Raw genomic sequence first — 18,915 nt, 5'->3', positions numbered from 1 at the left:
AATGAAACATACTACTGTATGATTCCACTTATATGAGATACTTACGAGTAGTCAAAATCATAGAGACAGTAGAATGGTGGTTGTATGGGGCTGAAGGGAGGAGGGGTTGGGAGTTACTGTTTAATAGGTATAGAGTTTCAGTTTTACAAGATGAAAAGAGTTATGGGATTGTATGGTGGAGATAACTACACAACAATGTGGATGTTCCCTTTTTTTTTTTTTTTTTGCCATACCACACGCGGCATGTGGGATCTTAGTTTCCCGACCAGGGATTGAACGCACACCCCCTACAATGGAAGCACAGAATCTTGACCACTGGCCCACCGGGGAAGTCCAGTGTGGATGTTCTTAATACCACTAAACTGTACATTTTTTAATGGTTAAGATTATAAACTTTGTTACATGTGTTTTAACATAGTTAAAGAAAAATAGAATAGTATGAACAACTTTCTATAAGGCTGTCCACTATCACCACTTCTGTTTCACTTCATGAAACATTAGTCACCTAGGAATAGATTTAATGAAAGTTTGTAGACCTCTATACTGAAAACCAGCAAACATTATTGGGAAAAAGGACAATTAATGGAGAAATATGCCATATTTATGGGTTAGAAATCTCAATATTTTTTAGATGTCACATCTTACCAACTTGATCTATAAATTCAAATCCAATCAAAATCCAATTTTTATGGAAATTGGCTGATTCTGAAACATATATCTAATTGCAAAAGACCTAAAAAAGGTAAGATAATCCTGAAGAACAAAATTTAAGGACTTAAACTACCAATTTCAAGACTTACTGTAAAGATACACTAATTAAAACAGTAAGTATTTGCTTGGGCTAGGTGGAATAGAATAGAGAGTCCGGGCAAAGACCCATAAATGTACTGTCACCTGATTTTATGACTAAGGTTTCACTGTGAATCAGTGAGGAAAGGATGGGGACTTCCCTGGTGGTTCAGTGGTTAAGAACCCGCCTTCCAATGCAGGGGACATGGGTTCGATCCCTGGTCGGGGAACTAAGATCCCACATGCTGCAAGGGCACCTAAGCCCATGTACCACAACTGCTGAGCCCGTGCACTCGGGAGCCTGTGCACCACAACTAGAGAGCCCACATGCTGCAATTACTGAGCCAGTGCGCCACAACTACTGAGCCCTCGCACTCTGGAGCCCATGTGCCACAACTAGAGAGAAGCCCGTGTGCTGCAATGAAAGTTCCCACATGCCGCAACAAAGATCCGACCTGCTGCAACTAAGACCCGACACAGCCAAATAAATAAATATTTTTTTAAAAAATTAGGAAAGGATTGTTTTTTAATAAGTGGTGCTGAGTCAGTAGGCTCCTACGTCAATCCACACACACAAATTAATCTAAGATGAATTTTAGACCTGAATATCACCATTGAAACAATCACCTTTCTAGATGGAAAAATGGGAGAGTATTTTTTTATTGATTTTTTATTGAAGGATAGTTTAATTACCGATACACTGCTGTACAGCAAAGTGACTCAGTTATATATACATTCTTCTTCATATTCTTTTGTTATGGTTTATGACAGGGTATTGAATATAGTTCCCTGTGCTGTACAGTAGGACCTCATTGTTTATCCATTCTATATATACCAGTTTGCATCTCCTAGTCCCAAACTCCCAATCCAACCCTCTTCCAGTCCCTTCCCCCTTGGCAACCATCAGTCTGTTCTCTGTGTCCCTGACTCTGTTTCTTAGATAGGTTCATTTGTGTCATATTTTAGATTCCACATATAAGTGATATCATATGGTATTTGTCTTTCTCTTTCTGACTTACTTCACTTAGTATGATAATCTCTAGTTGCATCCACATTGCTGCAAATGGCATTATTTCATTCTTTTTTATGGCTGAGTAGTATTCCGTTGCATATATGTACCACATCTTCTTTATCCATTCATCTGTCAGTGGACATTTAGGTTGTTTCCATGTCTTGGCCATTGTTAATAGTGCTGCTATGAACATAGAGGTATATATATCTTTTTTTTTTTTTGGCTGTCTTGGGTCTTCGTTGCTGTGCGCAGGCTTTCTCTAGTTGCGGCAAGTGGGGGCTACTCTTCGTTGAGGTGTGCAGGCTTCTCATTGCAGTGGCTTCTCTTGTTGCGGAGGACGGGCTGTAGGTGCGTGGGCTTCAGTAGTTGTGGCTCATGGGCTCTAGTGCAGAGGCTCAGTAGTTGTGGCACACGGGCTTAGTTGCTCCGTAGCATGTGAGGTCTTCCCGGACCAGGGCTTGAACCCGTGTCCCCGAATTGGCAGGCAGATTCTCAACCACTGTGCCACCAGGGAAGTCCTTAATCCCCTGATTTTTAATGCAACTTAATTGCTATATGACTGTGAACAAACTCTAATACACAAATACCTCATGTATAAATAGGGATTATAATACCTATCTCATAAGGTTGTTTTGAGAATTAAGGAGATAACCTGTTATGATTGTGGCACAGTGGTTAAGACTTTGAAGCCAGCCTGCCTTAATTTGAAACTTGATTCCCCCAGTTGTTAGGGCAAATTTCTTACATTCACTGTTCATCAGCTTCTTCATTTAGAAAATGGGGGTTATAATACTACCTTTTTAAATATAGTTGTTAGGAGGACTAAGTAAGTTATAACTAATATAACAAGCGCTCTGAAAGACAAATATAAGACATGACACCATAAAACTCCTCAAAGAGAATGTGGGCAAAACATCCTCTGACATAAATTGTAGCAATGTTTTCTTAGGTCATTCTTTCAAGGCAATAGAAATAAAAGCAAAAATAAACAAATGGGACCTAATCAGACTTACAAGCTTTTGCACAGCAAAGGAAACCATAAACAAAATGAAAAGACAAACTACAGATTGGGAGAAAATATTTGCAAACGATGCAACCAACAAGGGCTTTGTTTCCGAAATATACACACAGCTCATACAACTCAGTAACAAAAAAACAAACAACCCAATCAAAAAATGGGCAGAAGACCTAAATAGACATTTCTCCAAAGAAGACATACAGATGGCCAATAGGCATATGAAAAGATGCTCAACATTGCTAATTATTAGAGAAATGCAAATCAAAACTACAACAAGGTATCACCTCACACCGGTCAGAATGGCCATCATTAAAAAGTCTACCAATAACAAATGCTAGAGAGGGTGTGGCGAAAGGGGAACCCTCTTACACTGTTGGTAGGAATGTAAATTGATGCAGCCACTGTGGAAAACGGTATGGAGGTTCCTTAAAAAACTAGATGTGATCTGGCAATCCCACTCCTGGGCATACACCTGGAAAAAACACTAATTCAAAGATGCATGCACCTTAATGTTCATAACAGCATTATTTATAGTAGCCAAGACATGGAAGCCACCTAAGTGTCCATCAAGAGATGAATGGATAAAGAATATGTGATGTATATATATATACACTACTCAGACATAAAAAAGAATGAAATAATGCCATTTGCAGCAACATGGATGGTCCTAGAGATTATCATACTAAGTGAAGTAAGTCAGAAAGAGAAAGACAAATACCATATGATATCACTTATATGTGGAATCTAAAATGTACAAATGAACTTATTTACAAAACAGAAACAGACTCAGACATAGAAAAACTTATGGTTTCCAAAGGGGAAAGGGGGTGGGGGAGGGATAAATTAGGATTTGAGAATTAGCAGATAAAAACTACTATATATAAAATAGATAAACAACAATGTCCTACTGTATAGCACCAGAGACTATATTCAATATCCTGTAATAAACTATAATGGAAAAGAATATGAAAAAAAAACAAGCACTCAATAAACGTTAGCTGTAATTATATGTTATTATGTAAAGCATCTAGAACAAACAGTACATGAACGCTCATTAATAACATAGGTAAAATAGAACAAAAGAGACCCTCATGTATAGGTTAGAAAGATGGAGATTAGTAGGAACTAGAAGATTTTTATAGGTAGCCCATAGAAAATAATTTAAATGTGTTTAGTAAGTAGACTAAAGCCATGTGTTAGAAGGACTTTGAATACCAAGCTGGAAAAGTTAAGACCTTTGACAACATAAAACATGTTTTCCAGAAAACTGATTTAAGACTTAGTCTGTCAGTATTGTATAGGCTAGATAGAAGAAAAGAGAGATTAAAGATGGAGTGATTGGCCAGGAGACTTGAGTAATTGGATACAGAAACAAAGGCAAATTTGAAATCAGTATACCAACTTTTCTGGGTTTTGGGCATGGTATTATGAATCTCTGCCTTTAACTCATTCCTTTCTCTATAGGTCTGTTAATGGAGTATACCGGATTGGACTATATGCTCTTAAAGATATGCCAGCTGGTACTGAACTCACTTATGATTACAACTTTCATTCCTTCAATGTTGAAAAACAGGTAAGAATGATAAATTCAAAAGAGTGTATGACCTTTGTCACAGTGCTCTGTATAACATGGGCCTTCGGTGAACATTATTGATTTGTAGCCACTGAGAAGTACATTGGAGAAGACAGTTTTTCACTCTTTACTCCACTTATCTAGGATACATAGGTCACAGTTATTCTTTCAGAACTGTGTAGAAGAGACTGCTCAATCATCTTTTGTCTCCAGTCAGTTCTTAATTTTTCTGGTGAAGTTTTCCCAAAATTTAATCTTTCCTTTCTACTACAGTAGAAACCCATTTATATTTATTTTATTCTCAATCAGTTATGTTCCTCTATATGAAAATTTCTTGACTCAAACTTATTGTTATGTGTCCAGATGCTCAGGTATTCTATTTGAACTTTTAAATGAGACTGCAGGCTAAAAGCATTATTCTCTTTCCCTTCAAAGCAACTGTGTAAGTGCGGCTTTGAGAAATGTCGAGGAATCATTGGAGGCAAGAGTCAACGCATGAATGGTCTCACCAGCAACAAAAGTAGCCAGCCAGTGACCACACATAAAAAGTCTGGACGGTCAAAAGAGAAGAGGAAGTCTAAGCACAAGCTGAAGAAAAGGGTGAATAATAATCTCATGGTTTTCCCCAAATAGCTACTTAGAGGCAATTATTGAAATAAGGGAAATACCAAAGGGTGGCATCTTTAGAGTTGTTTTAATATTCTTTGAGGTGATTTATGATTTATCTTGTTTTTCCTGCAATCTGGTCCGTCTGTTTTTTAGAGAGGCCACCTCTCTGAGGAACCCAGTGAAAACATCAACACTCCAACAAGATTGAACCCCCAATTACAAATGAAGCCAATGTCCAATCGGGAGAGGTAAAAAGGAGATTTGCTTACCTAAACTCTTTAAATTATGTGACTTGCTTGACAGTTTAAAAATCATTAAACATCTATATAGTTGAGACATTTCTTTTGTGCAGGAAGGCTTTAAACAAGGATTCAGGGGTGAACTTGGGTGGGGGGAAAAAGTATTTTTTCCCTAATTTCTAACTGAAATTTAGCATTTCCTTCAAATGTGACTGTAAGCAAAAGAAAAAGATCTGTATATGTGTGTGTGTATAATAGTTGCAGTTTCCATGAGTTTGTCACCAGTATTTACACTTTCATATCACGTTATAGGTATTACAGTTATCTCTAAATATCATTTACACTCACTTCCATCTTAAAATTACTATGGTTGTTAAATCCAGCACTAGATCTTGTCATGTGTTAAAAATTAATGTTCATCTCTATATCACAATTTCAGGGTTCTTGTTTAATATTCTGAAAAGTGTATTTCAGTTTATTCAGTTTCCTTTTAATCCTGTGTACTAAAAGTTACTTAACATTCATTTATGTATTTATTTATATATTTATTTATTTATTTTTGGCTGCACTGGGTCTTTGTTGCTGCATGCAGGCTTTCTCTGGTTGCAGCGAGTGGGGGCTACTCTTTGTTGCAGTGCATGGGCTCTAGGTGCACGGGCTTCAGTAGTTGTGGCACACAGGCTCAGTAGTTGTGGCTCGCGGGCTCTAGAGCACAGGCTCAGTAGTTGTGGCACACGGGCTTAGTTGCTCCACGGCATGTGGGATCTTCCCAGACCAGGGCTCAAACCCGTGTCCCCTGCATTGGCAGGAGGATTCTTAACCACTGCACCACCAGGGAAGTCCCTAAAGTTACTTAAAATTTTAAACACTTTTAATTAACATTGTTCAGAGGAGGGTTACATGGGCTTCACCAAACTGCCAAAGGAATGAATGCCACAGAAAAGGTTAAGAATCCCTGTTTTATTGATAAATTAACAGAGCAATAAAAAGGATCTTTAATGGTCATCTTTGCTTTTCCCTATATTGAGATAATATTTGTCCGTGTCAGAAGAGAGTAAATATGTATGTCCTATTTTTCAAATTGTCTTGGGACATTTCCTACATCTTCCCTAACTACATACTCCAATATCTTAGAAAGTTCATCCTTATTTATAACTTTCCTAAATTTTAGCCCCTTTCATTCTATTTCACTTTGAATCATAGATATTTTAAACTTCAGTAAAACAGAGAAGTCCAGTGGTTCTCTACTTCGGCTCCATAGTGGCTTTAGGGAGCTTTTTAAAACTCCTGATGCCCAGGCCACACTCCAAAACACTCACATCAGAATTTTCAGAGGTGGAACCCAGGTATCAGTAGTTTATAAAGCTCCCCAAGTGATCTCAATGTGCAGCCAAAGTCAGGAACTATAAAATCAGTCTAATCTCCATTTACTGAGGCACATAGTTTGAGACTTATTCAAGGTCACATCTGTTTATATGTGTGCTAGGGTGAAAATCAAATTATGGAATCATCAAAATTGTGTAGGGTTAATCAAGTTACATATAACTCATTTAACTTTAGAGATCCATGTGGTGGCACTGTACCTAACATGGTTTGCCCAGTGCATATCCATCTTAAATATCTATGCCTTTATCTGCCACTCCAGTTCTCCTTGTTATAGCTGATCCTAAGCCTATACTTCATCTTGGCAACTTACTTTAGAATTTGTAAAAATACTCCATAAAGCTCTGCCTTCAAGTCAGCCCGCTTCAGTTGCCAAAATTGTTGCAGCTTTTAGGTGGTGTTTGTCAGTTATTTGTAAATATTACAGAGAAATGTTTTGTGTTATGTGAAATAAATCAAGATTCAAAACTGAATAATGTTTCTCCATATGTAATTCTCTTTATAATAGCTGATTTCACTGATAAGTATTCATTTATGTCATCATAACAGTGGCTTACATAGAGTAGACATTAATAAATGCTTATTGAATTGATAAATAAAGGCGCTCCTTTCCTCCTTCCTTACAGAAACTTCGTATTAAAGCATCATGTGTTCTTGGTCCGAAACTGGGAGAAGATTCGGCAGAAACAGGAGGAAGTAAAGCACACCAGTGATAATATTCATTCAGCATCATTATATACCCGTTGGAATGGCATCTGCCGAGATGACGGGAACATTAAGTCTGGTAAGAACAGAGAAATATTCTTGTTAATTCCATAAGGTTGCCTCAAAAGTGATTATTTTACTTATTTTCAAACGGTTTATTCAAAGATTCTCTTTAGTCTGGACCAAAAAAGTTAAGATCCAAACGTACAAGTATCAGTCAGCAATAACCTATCCATCCCAGCTCTTCAACTTCCTTGTCTCTACTCTAAGGAACAGGAAGAAACCCCCTTCCACCAGCCTCCCAAACATCACCTACACCCTGAAAGTTACTAGACATGAGATAGGTAGTGGGTGCTCTGTGTTCCACCAGGGAATTCCCTGCTTCTACTTTTTGAGGGAAAGTAGGAAAGGATAAAAGAAGAACATGAGGGGAATTCCCTGGCGGTCCAGTGGTTAGGACTTGGCACTTTCACTGCCGGGGCCCCGGTTCGATCCCCGCTCAGGGAACTAAGATCCTGCAAGCCGAGGGGTGCGGCAAAAAAAAAGTAGAAGCAGTCTGCATGGTGTATGAGGCAACATGCTGAGTGAGAACTAGATCCATTTAGAAATTTGCCCAGAATCTTATATCTTCTCAGTGATTTGATTGGCATAAATTCCCTGATCTTATATTCCAGTTAGTTCAAATCTTCTGATAATAGCAATAATTATTTCCTGAGTAATTTTTATAGGTCAGGCACTGAGCTAAAACACATTAAAACATTATCGCATTTGATCTACACAGATTACCTCTTGAGGGAAGTACAGGCATACCTCATTTTATTGCGCTCACTTTATTGCACTTTGCAGATACTGTGTTTTCTACAAATTGAAAGTTTTATGGCATCCCTGCTTGGAGCAAGTCCGCCGTGCCATTTTTCCAAGGGCACTCTCTCATTTCGTGTCTCTGTGTCACATTTTGGTCATTCTCACAATATTTCAAACTTTTTCATTATTATTATATTTGTTATGGTGATCTGTGATCAGTGATCATTGATGTTACTCTTTTTTTTTTTTTTCTTAATTTATTTATTTATTTATTTTTGGCTGTGTTGGGTCTTCGTTTCTGTGCGAGGGCCCTCCCCAGCTGCGGCGAGCGGGGGCCACTCCCCACCGCAGTGTGCGGGCCTCTCACCGCCGCGGCCCCTCCCGTTGCGGAGCGCAGGCTCAGTAGTTGTGGCCCACGGGCCCAGCTGCTCCGCGGCATATGGGATCCTCCCAGACCAGGGCTCAAACCCGCATCCCCTGCATTGGCAGGCAGACTCCCAACCACTGCACCACCAGGGAAGCCCCTGATGTTACTCTTGTAATTGTTTTGGGGAGGCTCAAACCATGCCCATATAAGACGGTGAACTTTAATAAATGCTGTATGTGCTCTGACTGCTCTACCAGCCAGCCATTCCCTGCCCCCCACATCTTCCACCCCGCCCCCCCACCCAACGCCCCATCTCTCTCCCTTTCCTCAGGCCTCCCTATCCCCTGAGACACAGCAATATTGAAATTAGGCCAACTAATAACCCTACAGTGGCCTCTAAGAGTTCAAGTGAAAGGAAGAGTCGCACGTCTCTCACTTGAAATCAAAAGCTAGAAATGATTAAGCTTAGTGAGGAAGGCAACGCCTTAAGCCGAGACAGGCCGAAAGCTAGACCTCTTGCGCCAAACAGTTAGCCAAGCTGTGAATGAAAAGGAAAAGTTCTTGAAGGAAATTAAAAGTGCTACTCCAGTGAACACACAAATGATAAGAAAGTAAAACAGCCCTATTGCTGACATGGAGAAAGTTTGAGTGGTCTGGATAGAAGGTCAAACCAGCCACAACATTCCCATAAGCCAAAGTCTAATCCAGAGCAAGGCCCTAACTCTCTTCAGTTCTATGAAGGCTGAGAGATGTGAAGAAGTTGCAGAAGAAAAATTTGAAGCTAGCAGAGGTTGGTTCATGAGGTTTAACATCGAAGTACAAGGTGAAGCAGTGAGTGCTGATGTACAAGCTACAGCAAGTTATCCAGAAGATTCAGCTAAGATCATTAATGAAGGTGGCTACACTAAACAACAGATTTTCAATGTAGATGAAACAGCCTTATACTGGAAGAAGATGCCATCTTAGGACTTCATAGCTAGAGAGAAGAAGTCAGTGCCTGGCTCAAAGGTTCATAGGACAGGCTGACTCTCTCTGTTAGGGGCTAATGCAGCCGGTGACTTTAAGTTGAAGCCAGTGCTCATTTACCATTCCAAAAATCCTAGGGTCCTTTCGAATTATGCTAAATCTACTCTGCCTCTGCTCTTTCAAATGGAACAACAAAGCCTGGACGACAGCACATCTGTTGACAAAGCCCACTGTTGAGACCTACTGCTCAGGAAAAAAGATGCCTTTCAAATTGTTACTGCTCATTGACAATGCACCTGGTCACCCAAGAGCTCTGATGGAGATGTACAACGAGATTAATGTTGTTTTCATGCCTGCTAGCACAATATCCACTCTGCAGCCCATGGATCAAGGAGTAATTTCCACATTCAGGTCTTATTATTTAAGAAATACATTTCATAAGGCTACAGCTGCCACAGATAGTGATTCCTCTGATGGATCTGGGCAAAGGAAATTGAAAACCTTCTGGAAAAGATTCTAGATGCCATTAAGAACATTCGTGGTTCACGGGAGGAGGTCAAAATATCAACATTAACAGGAGTTTGGAAGTCGTTTCCAACCCTCATGTGTGACTTTGAGGGGTTCAAGACTTCAGTGTAGAAAGTAACTGCTGATGTGGTGGAAATAGCAAGAGAACTAGAAATAGAAGGGGAGCCTGAAGGTGAGACTGAACTGCTGCACTCTCATGGTAAAATCTTCACAGATGAGGAGTTGCTTCATATGGATGAGCAAAGAAAGTGGCTTCTTGAGATGGAATCTACTCCTGGTGAAGACGCTGTGAAGATTTTGTTGAAATGGCAACAAAAGATTTAGAATATTACATAAACTTAGTTGCCAAGGCAGTGACAGGGTTTGAGAGGATTGACTCCAATTTTGAAAGAAGTTCTGTGGGTAAAATGCTATCAAAGAGCATTGCATGAGAGAAAAAAAAAAAGTACTGCATGCTGCAGAGAAATCATTCATGAAAGGAAGAGTCAAAGATGCAGCAAACTGCACTGCTGCCTTGTCTTGAGAAACTGCCTCAGCCACCCCAGCCTTCAGCAACCACCACCCTGATCAGTCAGCAGCCATCAACATCAAGGCAAGGCCCTCTATCAGCAAAAAGATTACAACTCGCTGAAGACTCAGATGACGGTTAGCACTTTTTGGCAATAAAGTATTTTTTAATTAAGGTATGTACATTGTTTTTTTAGATATAATGCTATTGCACACTTAATAGACTACAGGATAGTGTATATCTTTCACATGTGCTGGGAAACGAAGACCTCCATGTGACTCCCTTTCTTGCAATATTCGCATTATTGCAGTGTTCTAGAACCAAACCTGCAATATCTCCGAGGTGTGCCTGTACTACCACTCTTCCCATTTTACCGTTGAGAAGCTGAGACACAAAGTTTAAGTAACTTTCCCAAAATCAGACAGCTAGTAAGCAGTGAGACCAGAATTCAAAAGCAGACAGACTCATTTTGAAACCCAGACTTGCAACTACTCTATAGCATTTGGCCATTAGTAAGTCCCTTTAAATTGCAGGATTTGTCTCTCTGGTAAACTCCAGTGTTTTCTGATGTTTCTTTAAGGAGAGAAACAACTCCATAACCACTAACCTACTTAGTCACTTTAAGGAAAATAGCGAAAATCGCAGGAATCCATCATAGAAGAGAAAGAGCTCCTCTTTTCCTGAAACTAATTTTCACTTTATCCTTCCAGACGTCTTCATGACCCAGTTCTCCGCCCTGCAGACTGCTCGATCTGTTCGAACAAGACGGTTGGCAGCAGCAGAGGAAAACATTGAAGTAGCTCGGGCAGCCCGCCTAGCCCAGATCTTCAAAGAGATCTGTGATGGCATAATCTCTTATAAAGGTGACCATATTTACCCCAAATTCCTTCTCCTTAGCTTTTTAAAAAATTATATCACTTACCTCACCTGAGATATCCAAGACCAAGAACACATGACAGTTTAGGGCTAGGAATTTAGGTGGTTTACTTAGTTCTTCCTTTGTCAGAGTATAGAATTATAGGACTGATTATAGTCTTCAGGGATTATTGTCTCTAAATCTCTGGATCTTTAGGTTAATTTTTTGTATTTATTGGAATTTTATCATAGTTAAGTACTATATTTAGAAATCACATTTTTTAGCTGTAGGATAGAAAGAAGTAGGTCTTTGTCTTGGATATAATTTTCCTGAATGAGGCAATGAATTAGCAATTTAAGAAAAAAGTATTATGAATGTATGACATCCGTGGTTCTTAACCTTTTTTGATTGACAGATATCTTTGAGAATAAAGTTGTGGACTCTTACCCCAGAAAAATATTATGTACATAATTTTGCATATATTTTGGAAGGCTCACAGGCCCTAACTTCTACATTAAGGAAAAGGATATAAAGTTGCAAAAAAATTACTTTCGAAGCATTTTCATGCAAACATATTTACCCCACTCCTTTCCTCTTCCAAGACACATCTCGTGGATTTGTGTTGGGGGTGAGGGTGGAGAAGGAGAGAATTTTTAATTTTAGGTAGGTAGTTTGGTAATGTACATGACTTTTTCTGACCAGGAAATTTGTAGATATTTAAAATGAGAGATTTGAACAAAGAATTGCAGCTTTTGCCGTCAGCTTTTTTGTCTGTTTTATTTTTTTATAATTGAGGTATAGTTAATTTACAATACTATGTGTACAGTATAGTGATTGGCAATTTTTAAGTTATAAATTTTTGTTATCACAATTTTTATAGTTATTACAGAATATTGGCTATATCCTTGTGTTGTACAGTAATATATCCTTGTTGCTTATTTTATACATAATAGTTTGTACCTCTTAATCTGCTACCCCTATCTTGCCCTTCCCCAGTTCCCTCTCCCTACTGGTAACCACTAATTTGTTCTCCATATCTGTGAGTCTTTTTTGTTGTTATAATCAGCCATCAACTTTTGCTTCCTTCCTTTCCCTAAATTCTGAGGAATTTGGTTTTCTTTCTCTACTATTTTCGTCATGTTTTAGTGGTTTTTTGCCATTTTGTTAACCTAAGGATGGAAAGAAGAAAGGGGAGACCAGCCTGTCCTAATATGTAAAGTTTTGTGGCACCTACTCCCTTTACATTCCCTAAAGATCACACTCTGTATTCTCAACCAGCCCCATCTGATCTAATGTGAAACAGCAGTAGATGTATCTATATGTCACTGCATTCTGGGCATGAAACAATAGGCTTTTTCTCTCTGTGTAGTGAGTTGTTAGAAAGTAAGATAGCAAGTGAGAAGCAGCCCCACACCATGAATTCTGTTTTCATAATACAGAGCAACTGTTATAAGAAGATGGATTCCAGAAAATATTTAGAGTACTGAATTATTCATTATCTGGAATTTAATTGAATCCAAACCAACAGAGTAATATTAACTATGGGCAATTAATGAGAACTAGAAAACATTTTTTGGATGATATGATCTTTGATTTAATAAATTTTGTTGAGTAGGAATTTGCCCTAAGCACCCTAGCTACTTCAGTAAGTTCCCATCTCTCATTCTTCTTAGAAAGTTTTCATTACCCAACTAACACTGTTTTATTTTATATTTCAAGTATATACACTGTATCTTTCATATTCCAGGTAATCCTGAAAGCATCTTCTGATCTCTGCCTTTGACTGCCCACATTTCTGGAAAGTCCTTGCATTTTTCACTGGCCTCAAAAAAAAACTTAGATTTTTTTTTTCCTAACTTTAAATTTTAGGGATTCTACTTTTTCAGTTAGGAGTTAATACTTGCCTCCCTTGTTTCTTATAGTCAGACTTTCTACTAAACCTTGCATTCTCTTGCAGATTCTTCCCGACAGTCACTGGCAGCACCACTTTTAAACCTACCCCCAAAGAAAAAGTAAGTTTACATATGTGGGAATCATTTGAGTTTTAGAAGAGTCCTAAGTGTACCAGATTGACACCCTGGCTTTATGTTCCAGGAATGCTGATTATTATGAGAAGATCTCTGATCCCCTAGATCTTTCCACCATAGAGAAGCAGATCCTCATTGGTTATTATAAGACAGTGGAGGCTTTTGATGCTGACATGCTCAAGGTGTTTCGGAATGCTGAGGTATTTTTCACTGACTTCAAACACAGATTAAGAAGTTTGTTCTGAAGAGATCTGTTCTAGAAGTTTAAGATTTTTACACTCTTCTCCTAGCAACCTTCATATTTCTGATTAAGAAAGACAACAATTTTTATCGAGTACCCTTAGGATAAGGGTTATAGTTTACTAAATATTGGAAATATAATAAATGAAGGCAGTGATATGACCAGAGTGGAAGGTTAAATCATACTCCCAAAACAATTTCTGTAAAAACCTAATTTAGTGCTGAACCTTTATGTTTATGTAATACAGACATTTTACTACATTTAAGTCATATCTGTAGTCTCTTTTCTCGAGACAATAAGTATATGTGAAATACACAGAAATATGTATAGGCAAATAAATATATCTTAAGGATGGAATTGAGGGGTATTACACTAATAGGTTGCAGAATAGGTGAAGCTCATTGGAGAGAAGGTGGTCTTGAACTGATTTAAAGGAGAGGATGGGTATGATGTGTAGAAGAGAGGATATCGTTCAGTGATTTTGAAATACCTTGGAGAGGTGTTTGAAGGACAAAAGAGACTACTAGATGAAGGAGGAATTGAGACTGAAGGCAAGAAATGACAGAAAAACAGACAAGTGCGAGAAAAATTATAGCAATTTTGAATTTTAACATGCTTTCTCCTGAAACCCAGCTTTCAAATATATTTAAACTTGTAGCTTTGTCCCTAGTATCTATAAGACAAAGGTAAACGGAGAGATTCTCCACGTTATGCTTGCAGTACTTAATCATGTTCCATGGCCACTGTGTTTTTGATCCTAATGGATAATAAGGTCTATGGTAGGAGTCGAATAATAGAGCAACAGAGCAAATGGAAAAATTACCATGCAGATTCTAATTTTAATTCATTTTAGTTCAGTTTAAGTTGTTTTCAACTGTCTGGCACCTATATTTGTTGGTATTAAAAATATGTTAACCAAATGAGAGGGTAAAGAAAATCCTGCTACCTCTTCAGGTATATTTTTAAGCCATATTGAGAAGACAAACATGATTTCTTTCTTCTGCTTTCTTCAGAAGTATTATGGACGTAAATCGCCGGTTGGAAGAGATGTTTGCCGCCTACGAAAGGCCTATTACAATGCCCGGCACGAGGCATCAGCCCAGATTGATGAGATTGTGGGAGAGACAGCAAGTGAGGCAGACAGCAGTGAGACCTCAGTCTCTGAGAAGGAGAACGGTCATGAGAAGGACGATGATGTTATCCGCTGTATCTGTGGCCTCTACAAGGACGAAGGCCTCATGATCCAGTGTGACAAGTGCATGGTGAGGGTCAGGAGGTGAAGCAGAAGCCTAGTCCTGATGAGCATGGTGACTATATTCAAAGCGGCGGCCCCTGCCTCTTTTGGCGTGGCTTGACGGGCTTTTTACAAACTTTAACTTTGCCTTGGTTTCTGTTATCCTTTACTGTTCACCATATTGTCCTTCCCTTTTTGATAACTCCCCGTTTCATTTTATCCTTCTCTTCTTTTTTCTACCTCCCATTCTTTCTGCCCACTTTCCACTGCACACTTCTAATGTAATCTGGATCAAGAAGAATGATAATATTTAGGATAGTGCTTTACCTGAAAAACATGAGAGGTACTACACTCTATATAGCATTAATACAGATGGAATGCAATATATGGAGCTCCTGATGAAGGAGTCAGGGCCTGGATTTGAGCCCTAGTATCCCCATCTGATTCATCTGCACTCATTACCTTATGGAAAATGGAGTTATGAGTAACACATAGGATTGTTGGGAGGATATAATTAGGTAAGGATAAGTCAAAACATAACTATAAAGCCTTTCCCAGTGGCCATATTGTTGATACATATTATTTTGTAAGTAATAGCTTGGTACTGTATTCATTCATCCTCCTGTTCTCTATCCATCTCCTTATTTTGTTTGCCCAGATCTACGTATTATGAACCAATCTGTATACTTATGTTCAGATAAGTCCTCATTCTTTTTTCCCCCTACTTTACCATTTATCTCTAATTTCTCACTTACCTCCTTAACATCCTTAGTTCCTGTTTTACTTTACCCTGTCCTACCGCCTTTTTTTTTTTTTGCCACAGCTTGCGAGATCTTAGTTCCCTGACCGGGGATTGAACCCAGGCCCCGGCAGTGAAAGCGCCGAGTCCTAACCACTGGACCGCCAGGGAACTCCCGCACATTTTTTTATTCTTAGCCCCCAGGACTTCTCTCAGTAAGTCTGACCCCCTACATACACACACACTTTTTTTTTCTACAGGTGTGGCAGCACTGTGACTGCATGGGAGTGAACTCAGATGTGGAGCACTACCTTTGTGAGCAGTGTGACCCGAGGCCCGTGGACAGAGTAAGTTGCCCTCTGATAACACTCTAATCTAAAAGTAGGAGATGTGGCACATGGTATTTTATCTGCCCTGCTCCTAATGCACTGAATTTCCTTTGATAAGTTATTCAACCTCTCTAGGCCTCAGTTTCTTACACTTTACATTGAGGGTAATAATTCTGCCCTTCCCTTTCCCTTTTGATTGAGACCAAAGGGAGAATACATAGAAATCTACGGAAGGAATGGAACTATATAAAACCATGGTTTTTATAAACACTACTATCCATGACAGAAGTAACTTATAAAGTTTAGAACTTGGGTACTCTAAATATCACTTATGTTAAGCAGTGTTTAAGTGAAAAGACCACTGGGCTCGGAGTCAGCAAAGGTTAGTCTTAGGCCCATTTTTTAGGAGAGCTGGTAGGTCGGGGTATCTTGCTCAAGTTATTAAATGGGTTTTTGTCTTGGCTCTGCCATATTTATATGTGTGATCTTCTATAAAAGGAGGTATTTAGGCAGTATTTCTTAACAGTGGTGCTGTTGTCAGTTTGAGTGGACAGTTCTTCAGTGTTGTGAGGGATACGTTGCAGAATGTTTGCTTTCTTAGCCCTTGGGCACTAAATGCTAGTAGCCTCCTCCAGTCATTGTGACTAAGTCCCCCTTCACACATTTTCAGATGCCCTTTAGATGGCACAAAGCAACCACACAATTAGTGCTTCATAGAGTACAGTTTGGGATACTTAGCCTGTCAGGTTTGTCCTCTGCGTTCACTTTTTCAAGTTTAACAACTCTAGTTGCTGTCATCTTTTTTTAATATCTGTGCTGTATTGAAACGACTAAACAGTAAGTCTTAATTGGTTGGGAATTCTAGGTTGTAGTTCTTTTTCTCTTGAATAGAGAGGCTGGATACAATAGTCCCAACCCTTATCCATCGGCTTTCTGCTCTTACCAGGAGGTACCCATGATCCCTCGGCCCCACTACGCCCAACCTGGCTGTGTCTACTTCATCTGTTTGCTCCGAGATGACTTGCTGCTTCGTCAAGGTGCGTACACAGAAGCTGACTCTACTTGCCAAAGCTGACCATTCTGAACAGTAGGGGGTATCTGCTGTCTGCATAATAGTGATTGTCACCATATGACCTTTAGCAGCAATAGAATATACCTTTTTTTTATCCTCAAGTCCTTAGGCTTACATACATTTACCTCCACCAAATAAAACTAAATTGGAGAGACCAGGGTGTTATAAAGCTAATTTTAAGACTGGGAAAGACATATAAGATTCCAAGAGGTGGAGGACCTCCCTCATGTCATTCTCATAGTCTAGAATTGATTGTCATCACCATTATACTGCTGGTTGTAGTTATGTATTTATTGTTTCAGATTTTATTGTTTTAGATTTTAAGTTCTTTCTATGTAGACGTTGGGTCAGACTAAGGGATACCTAACAGAATTTATGCAGGAATCATTTTAACCTTCTCCTGTGTTCTGTGCCTTCTGTGTCTTAACCTTCTCCTGTGCCTGCCTAGGTGACTGTGTATATCTGATGAGGGATAGTCGGCGCACCCCTGATGGCCACCCAGTCCGTCAGTCCTATCGACTATTGTCTCACATTAACCGAGATAAACTTGACATATTCCGCATTGAGAAGCTTTGGAAGAATGAAAAGTATGTGTTGAGGTCCTATCTCTATTCTTTTAGCTGTACCCTACCAGCACAGAGCTGGATATTCACTAGGATCATGCTACTTAACTAAACCTCTCCCTTTTCTTTTTTTCTTTTTTTAGAGAGGAACGGTTTGCCTTTGGTCACCATTATTTTCGTCCCCATGAAACCCACCACTCTCCATCCCGTCGGTTCTATCACAATGAACTGTTCCGGGTGCCACTTTATGAGATCATTCCCTTGGAGGCTGTAGTGGGCACCTGCTGTGTATTGGATCTGTATACATATTGTAAAGGTAAGTGATTTGGACTACTTAAAAAATGACCTCCTGTCTGCTATTCATTGATCTACAACTGCCCACTCTGTTCATGTAGTCTCTCTCTGATAAAAGGTTATCCAAGGTTAGCTATGAAGCTTCAAAGAGCTATATAATATTCTTTCTTTCTTTTACCTAGTGCTTGTTACTTAATAAATGTTAATTCTCTTTTTGTTAATTCATTTTTTTTTCATAGTATGTAATTAGCACTCTATTAGTACTTGTGGGAAGATAAGTTATTTCACCCCCCCATTCCAAAATCCTTATGGCCATCATCAACTCTCTACATTAAACAAACAAACAAACAAGAAAACACAATAGTTTTATAAGGTTTGTGGTTAACAGTGGAATCAGACAATCTAATTTCAAATTCCAGCTCTACCACTTTTTACCTGTGTGCCCTTGGGAAAGTTACTTAGCCTACTGAAAATAGGGATTAGTATCTATTTTAGAGAGTTTTGTAAGGATTAAATGAAATAATCTACAAAAGCACTAAGCGCAGTTTATGGCTCACAGTAAAACTCAGTATATGTTAGATACCATTATAAGTAGTTCAGTTGCCTAGCTCTTTCTCTTAGTATCACAGCAAAATAGTCCAGGAGAATATATATTCCATGCAAAAACTAACTGCTTGAAGCCCCATAATGACTCCTCAGTCCCCCAGTTTATAAAGTGTTCATTACTAAATGTGCTTCCCTCATTTATACAGTTATTCTTTTCTGATAACTTCCCCAAAATGTGCTCTGTTTTTCCTTCGAAATGTTCTCTCAAAAATTCCTGCAGCACTCAGTCTACATTTCTGGTTTCTTTCCATCCTATAGAATGCCCTTCAACTCTTAGATTCCCTTTCCCCTTTCTTTGACACTAATGTCTCCTTTCTTCTGAAGTCACCAAATGCTTAGTTGTTCCCCCTCTCAAAACAGCTACCATGTTTCCCTCTTAGGGGTCTCACTGCTCTCCCAGTGGTATGTGAGGGGCAGCTCAGGGTGAGGGAAGGGGAAGTAGGGAGGGTTCTT

General features: G+C 39.0%; 1 protein-coding gene across 6 annotated transcripts in view; it reads left to right on the top strand.

The window, feature by feature from the left end:
* ASH1L (ASH1 like histone lysine methyltransferase) overlaps nt 1-18,915 on the top strand; it is a 210,619-nt gene that overhangs the window by 185,930 nt on the left and 5,774 nt on the right. For all 6 annotated transcript variants that reach the window (XM_059933231.1, XM_059933223.1, XM_059933240.1 and 3 more), the window contains 12 exons: nt 4,284-4,392; nt 4,828-4,992; nt 5,155-5,249; nt 7,250-7,407; nt 11,212-11,364; nt 13,315-13,369; nt 13,452-13,584; nt 14,639-14,887; nt 15,859-15,945; nt 16,874-16,964; nt 17,448-17,586; nt 17,706-17,878. In XM_059933231.1, the coding sequence (XP_059789214.1) occupies nt 4,284-4,392; nt 4,828-4,992; nt 5,155-5,249; nt 7,250-7,407; nt 11,212-11,364; nt 13,315-13,369; nt 13,452-13,584; nt 14,639-14,887; nt 15,859-15,945; nt 16,874-16,964; nt 17,448-17,586; nt 17,706-17,878 (1,607 nt within the window). The remainder of the gene's footprint in view (nt 1-4,283; nt 4,393-4,827; nt 4,993-5,154; nt 5,250-7,249; nt 7,408-11,211; nt 11,365-13,314; nt 13,370-13,451; nt 13,585-14,638; nt 14,888-15,858; nt 15,946-16,873; nt 16,965-17,447; nt 17,587-17,705; nt 17,879-18,915) is intronic.

The sequence above is a fragment of the Balaenoptera ricei genome, chromosome 1 (genome assembly GCF_028023285.1).
Source record: "Balaenoptera ricei isolate mBalRic1 chromosome 1, mBalRic1.hap2, whole genome shotgun sequence".
Taxonomy (NCBI): Eukaryota; Metazoa; Chordata; class Mammalia; order Artiodactyla; family Balaenopteridae; genus Balaenoptera; species Balaenoptera ricei.
Note: the sequence above shows the minus strand (reverse complement) of the source record. Positions and strands in the feature narration are given on the sequence as shown.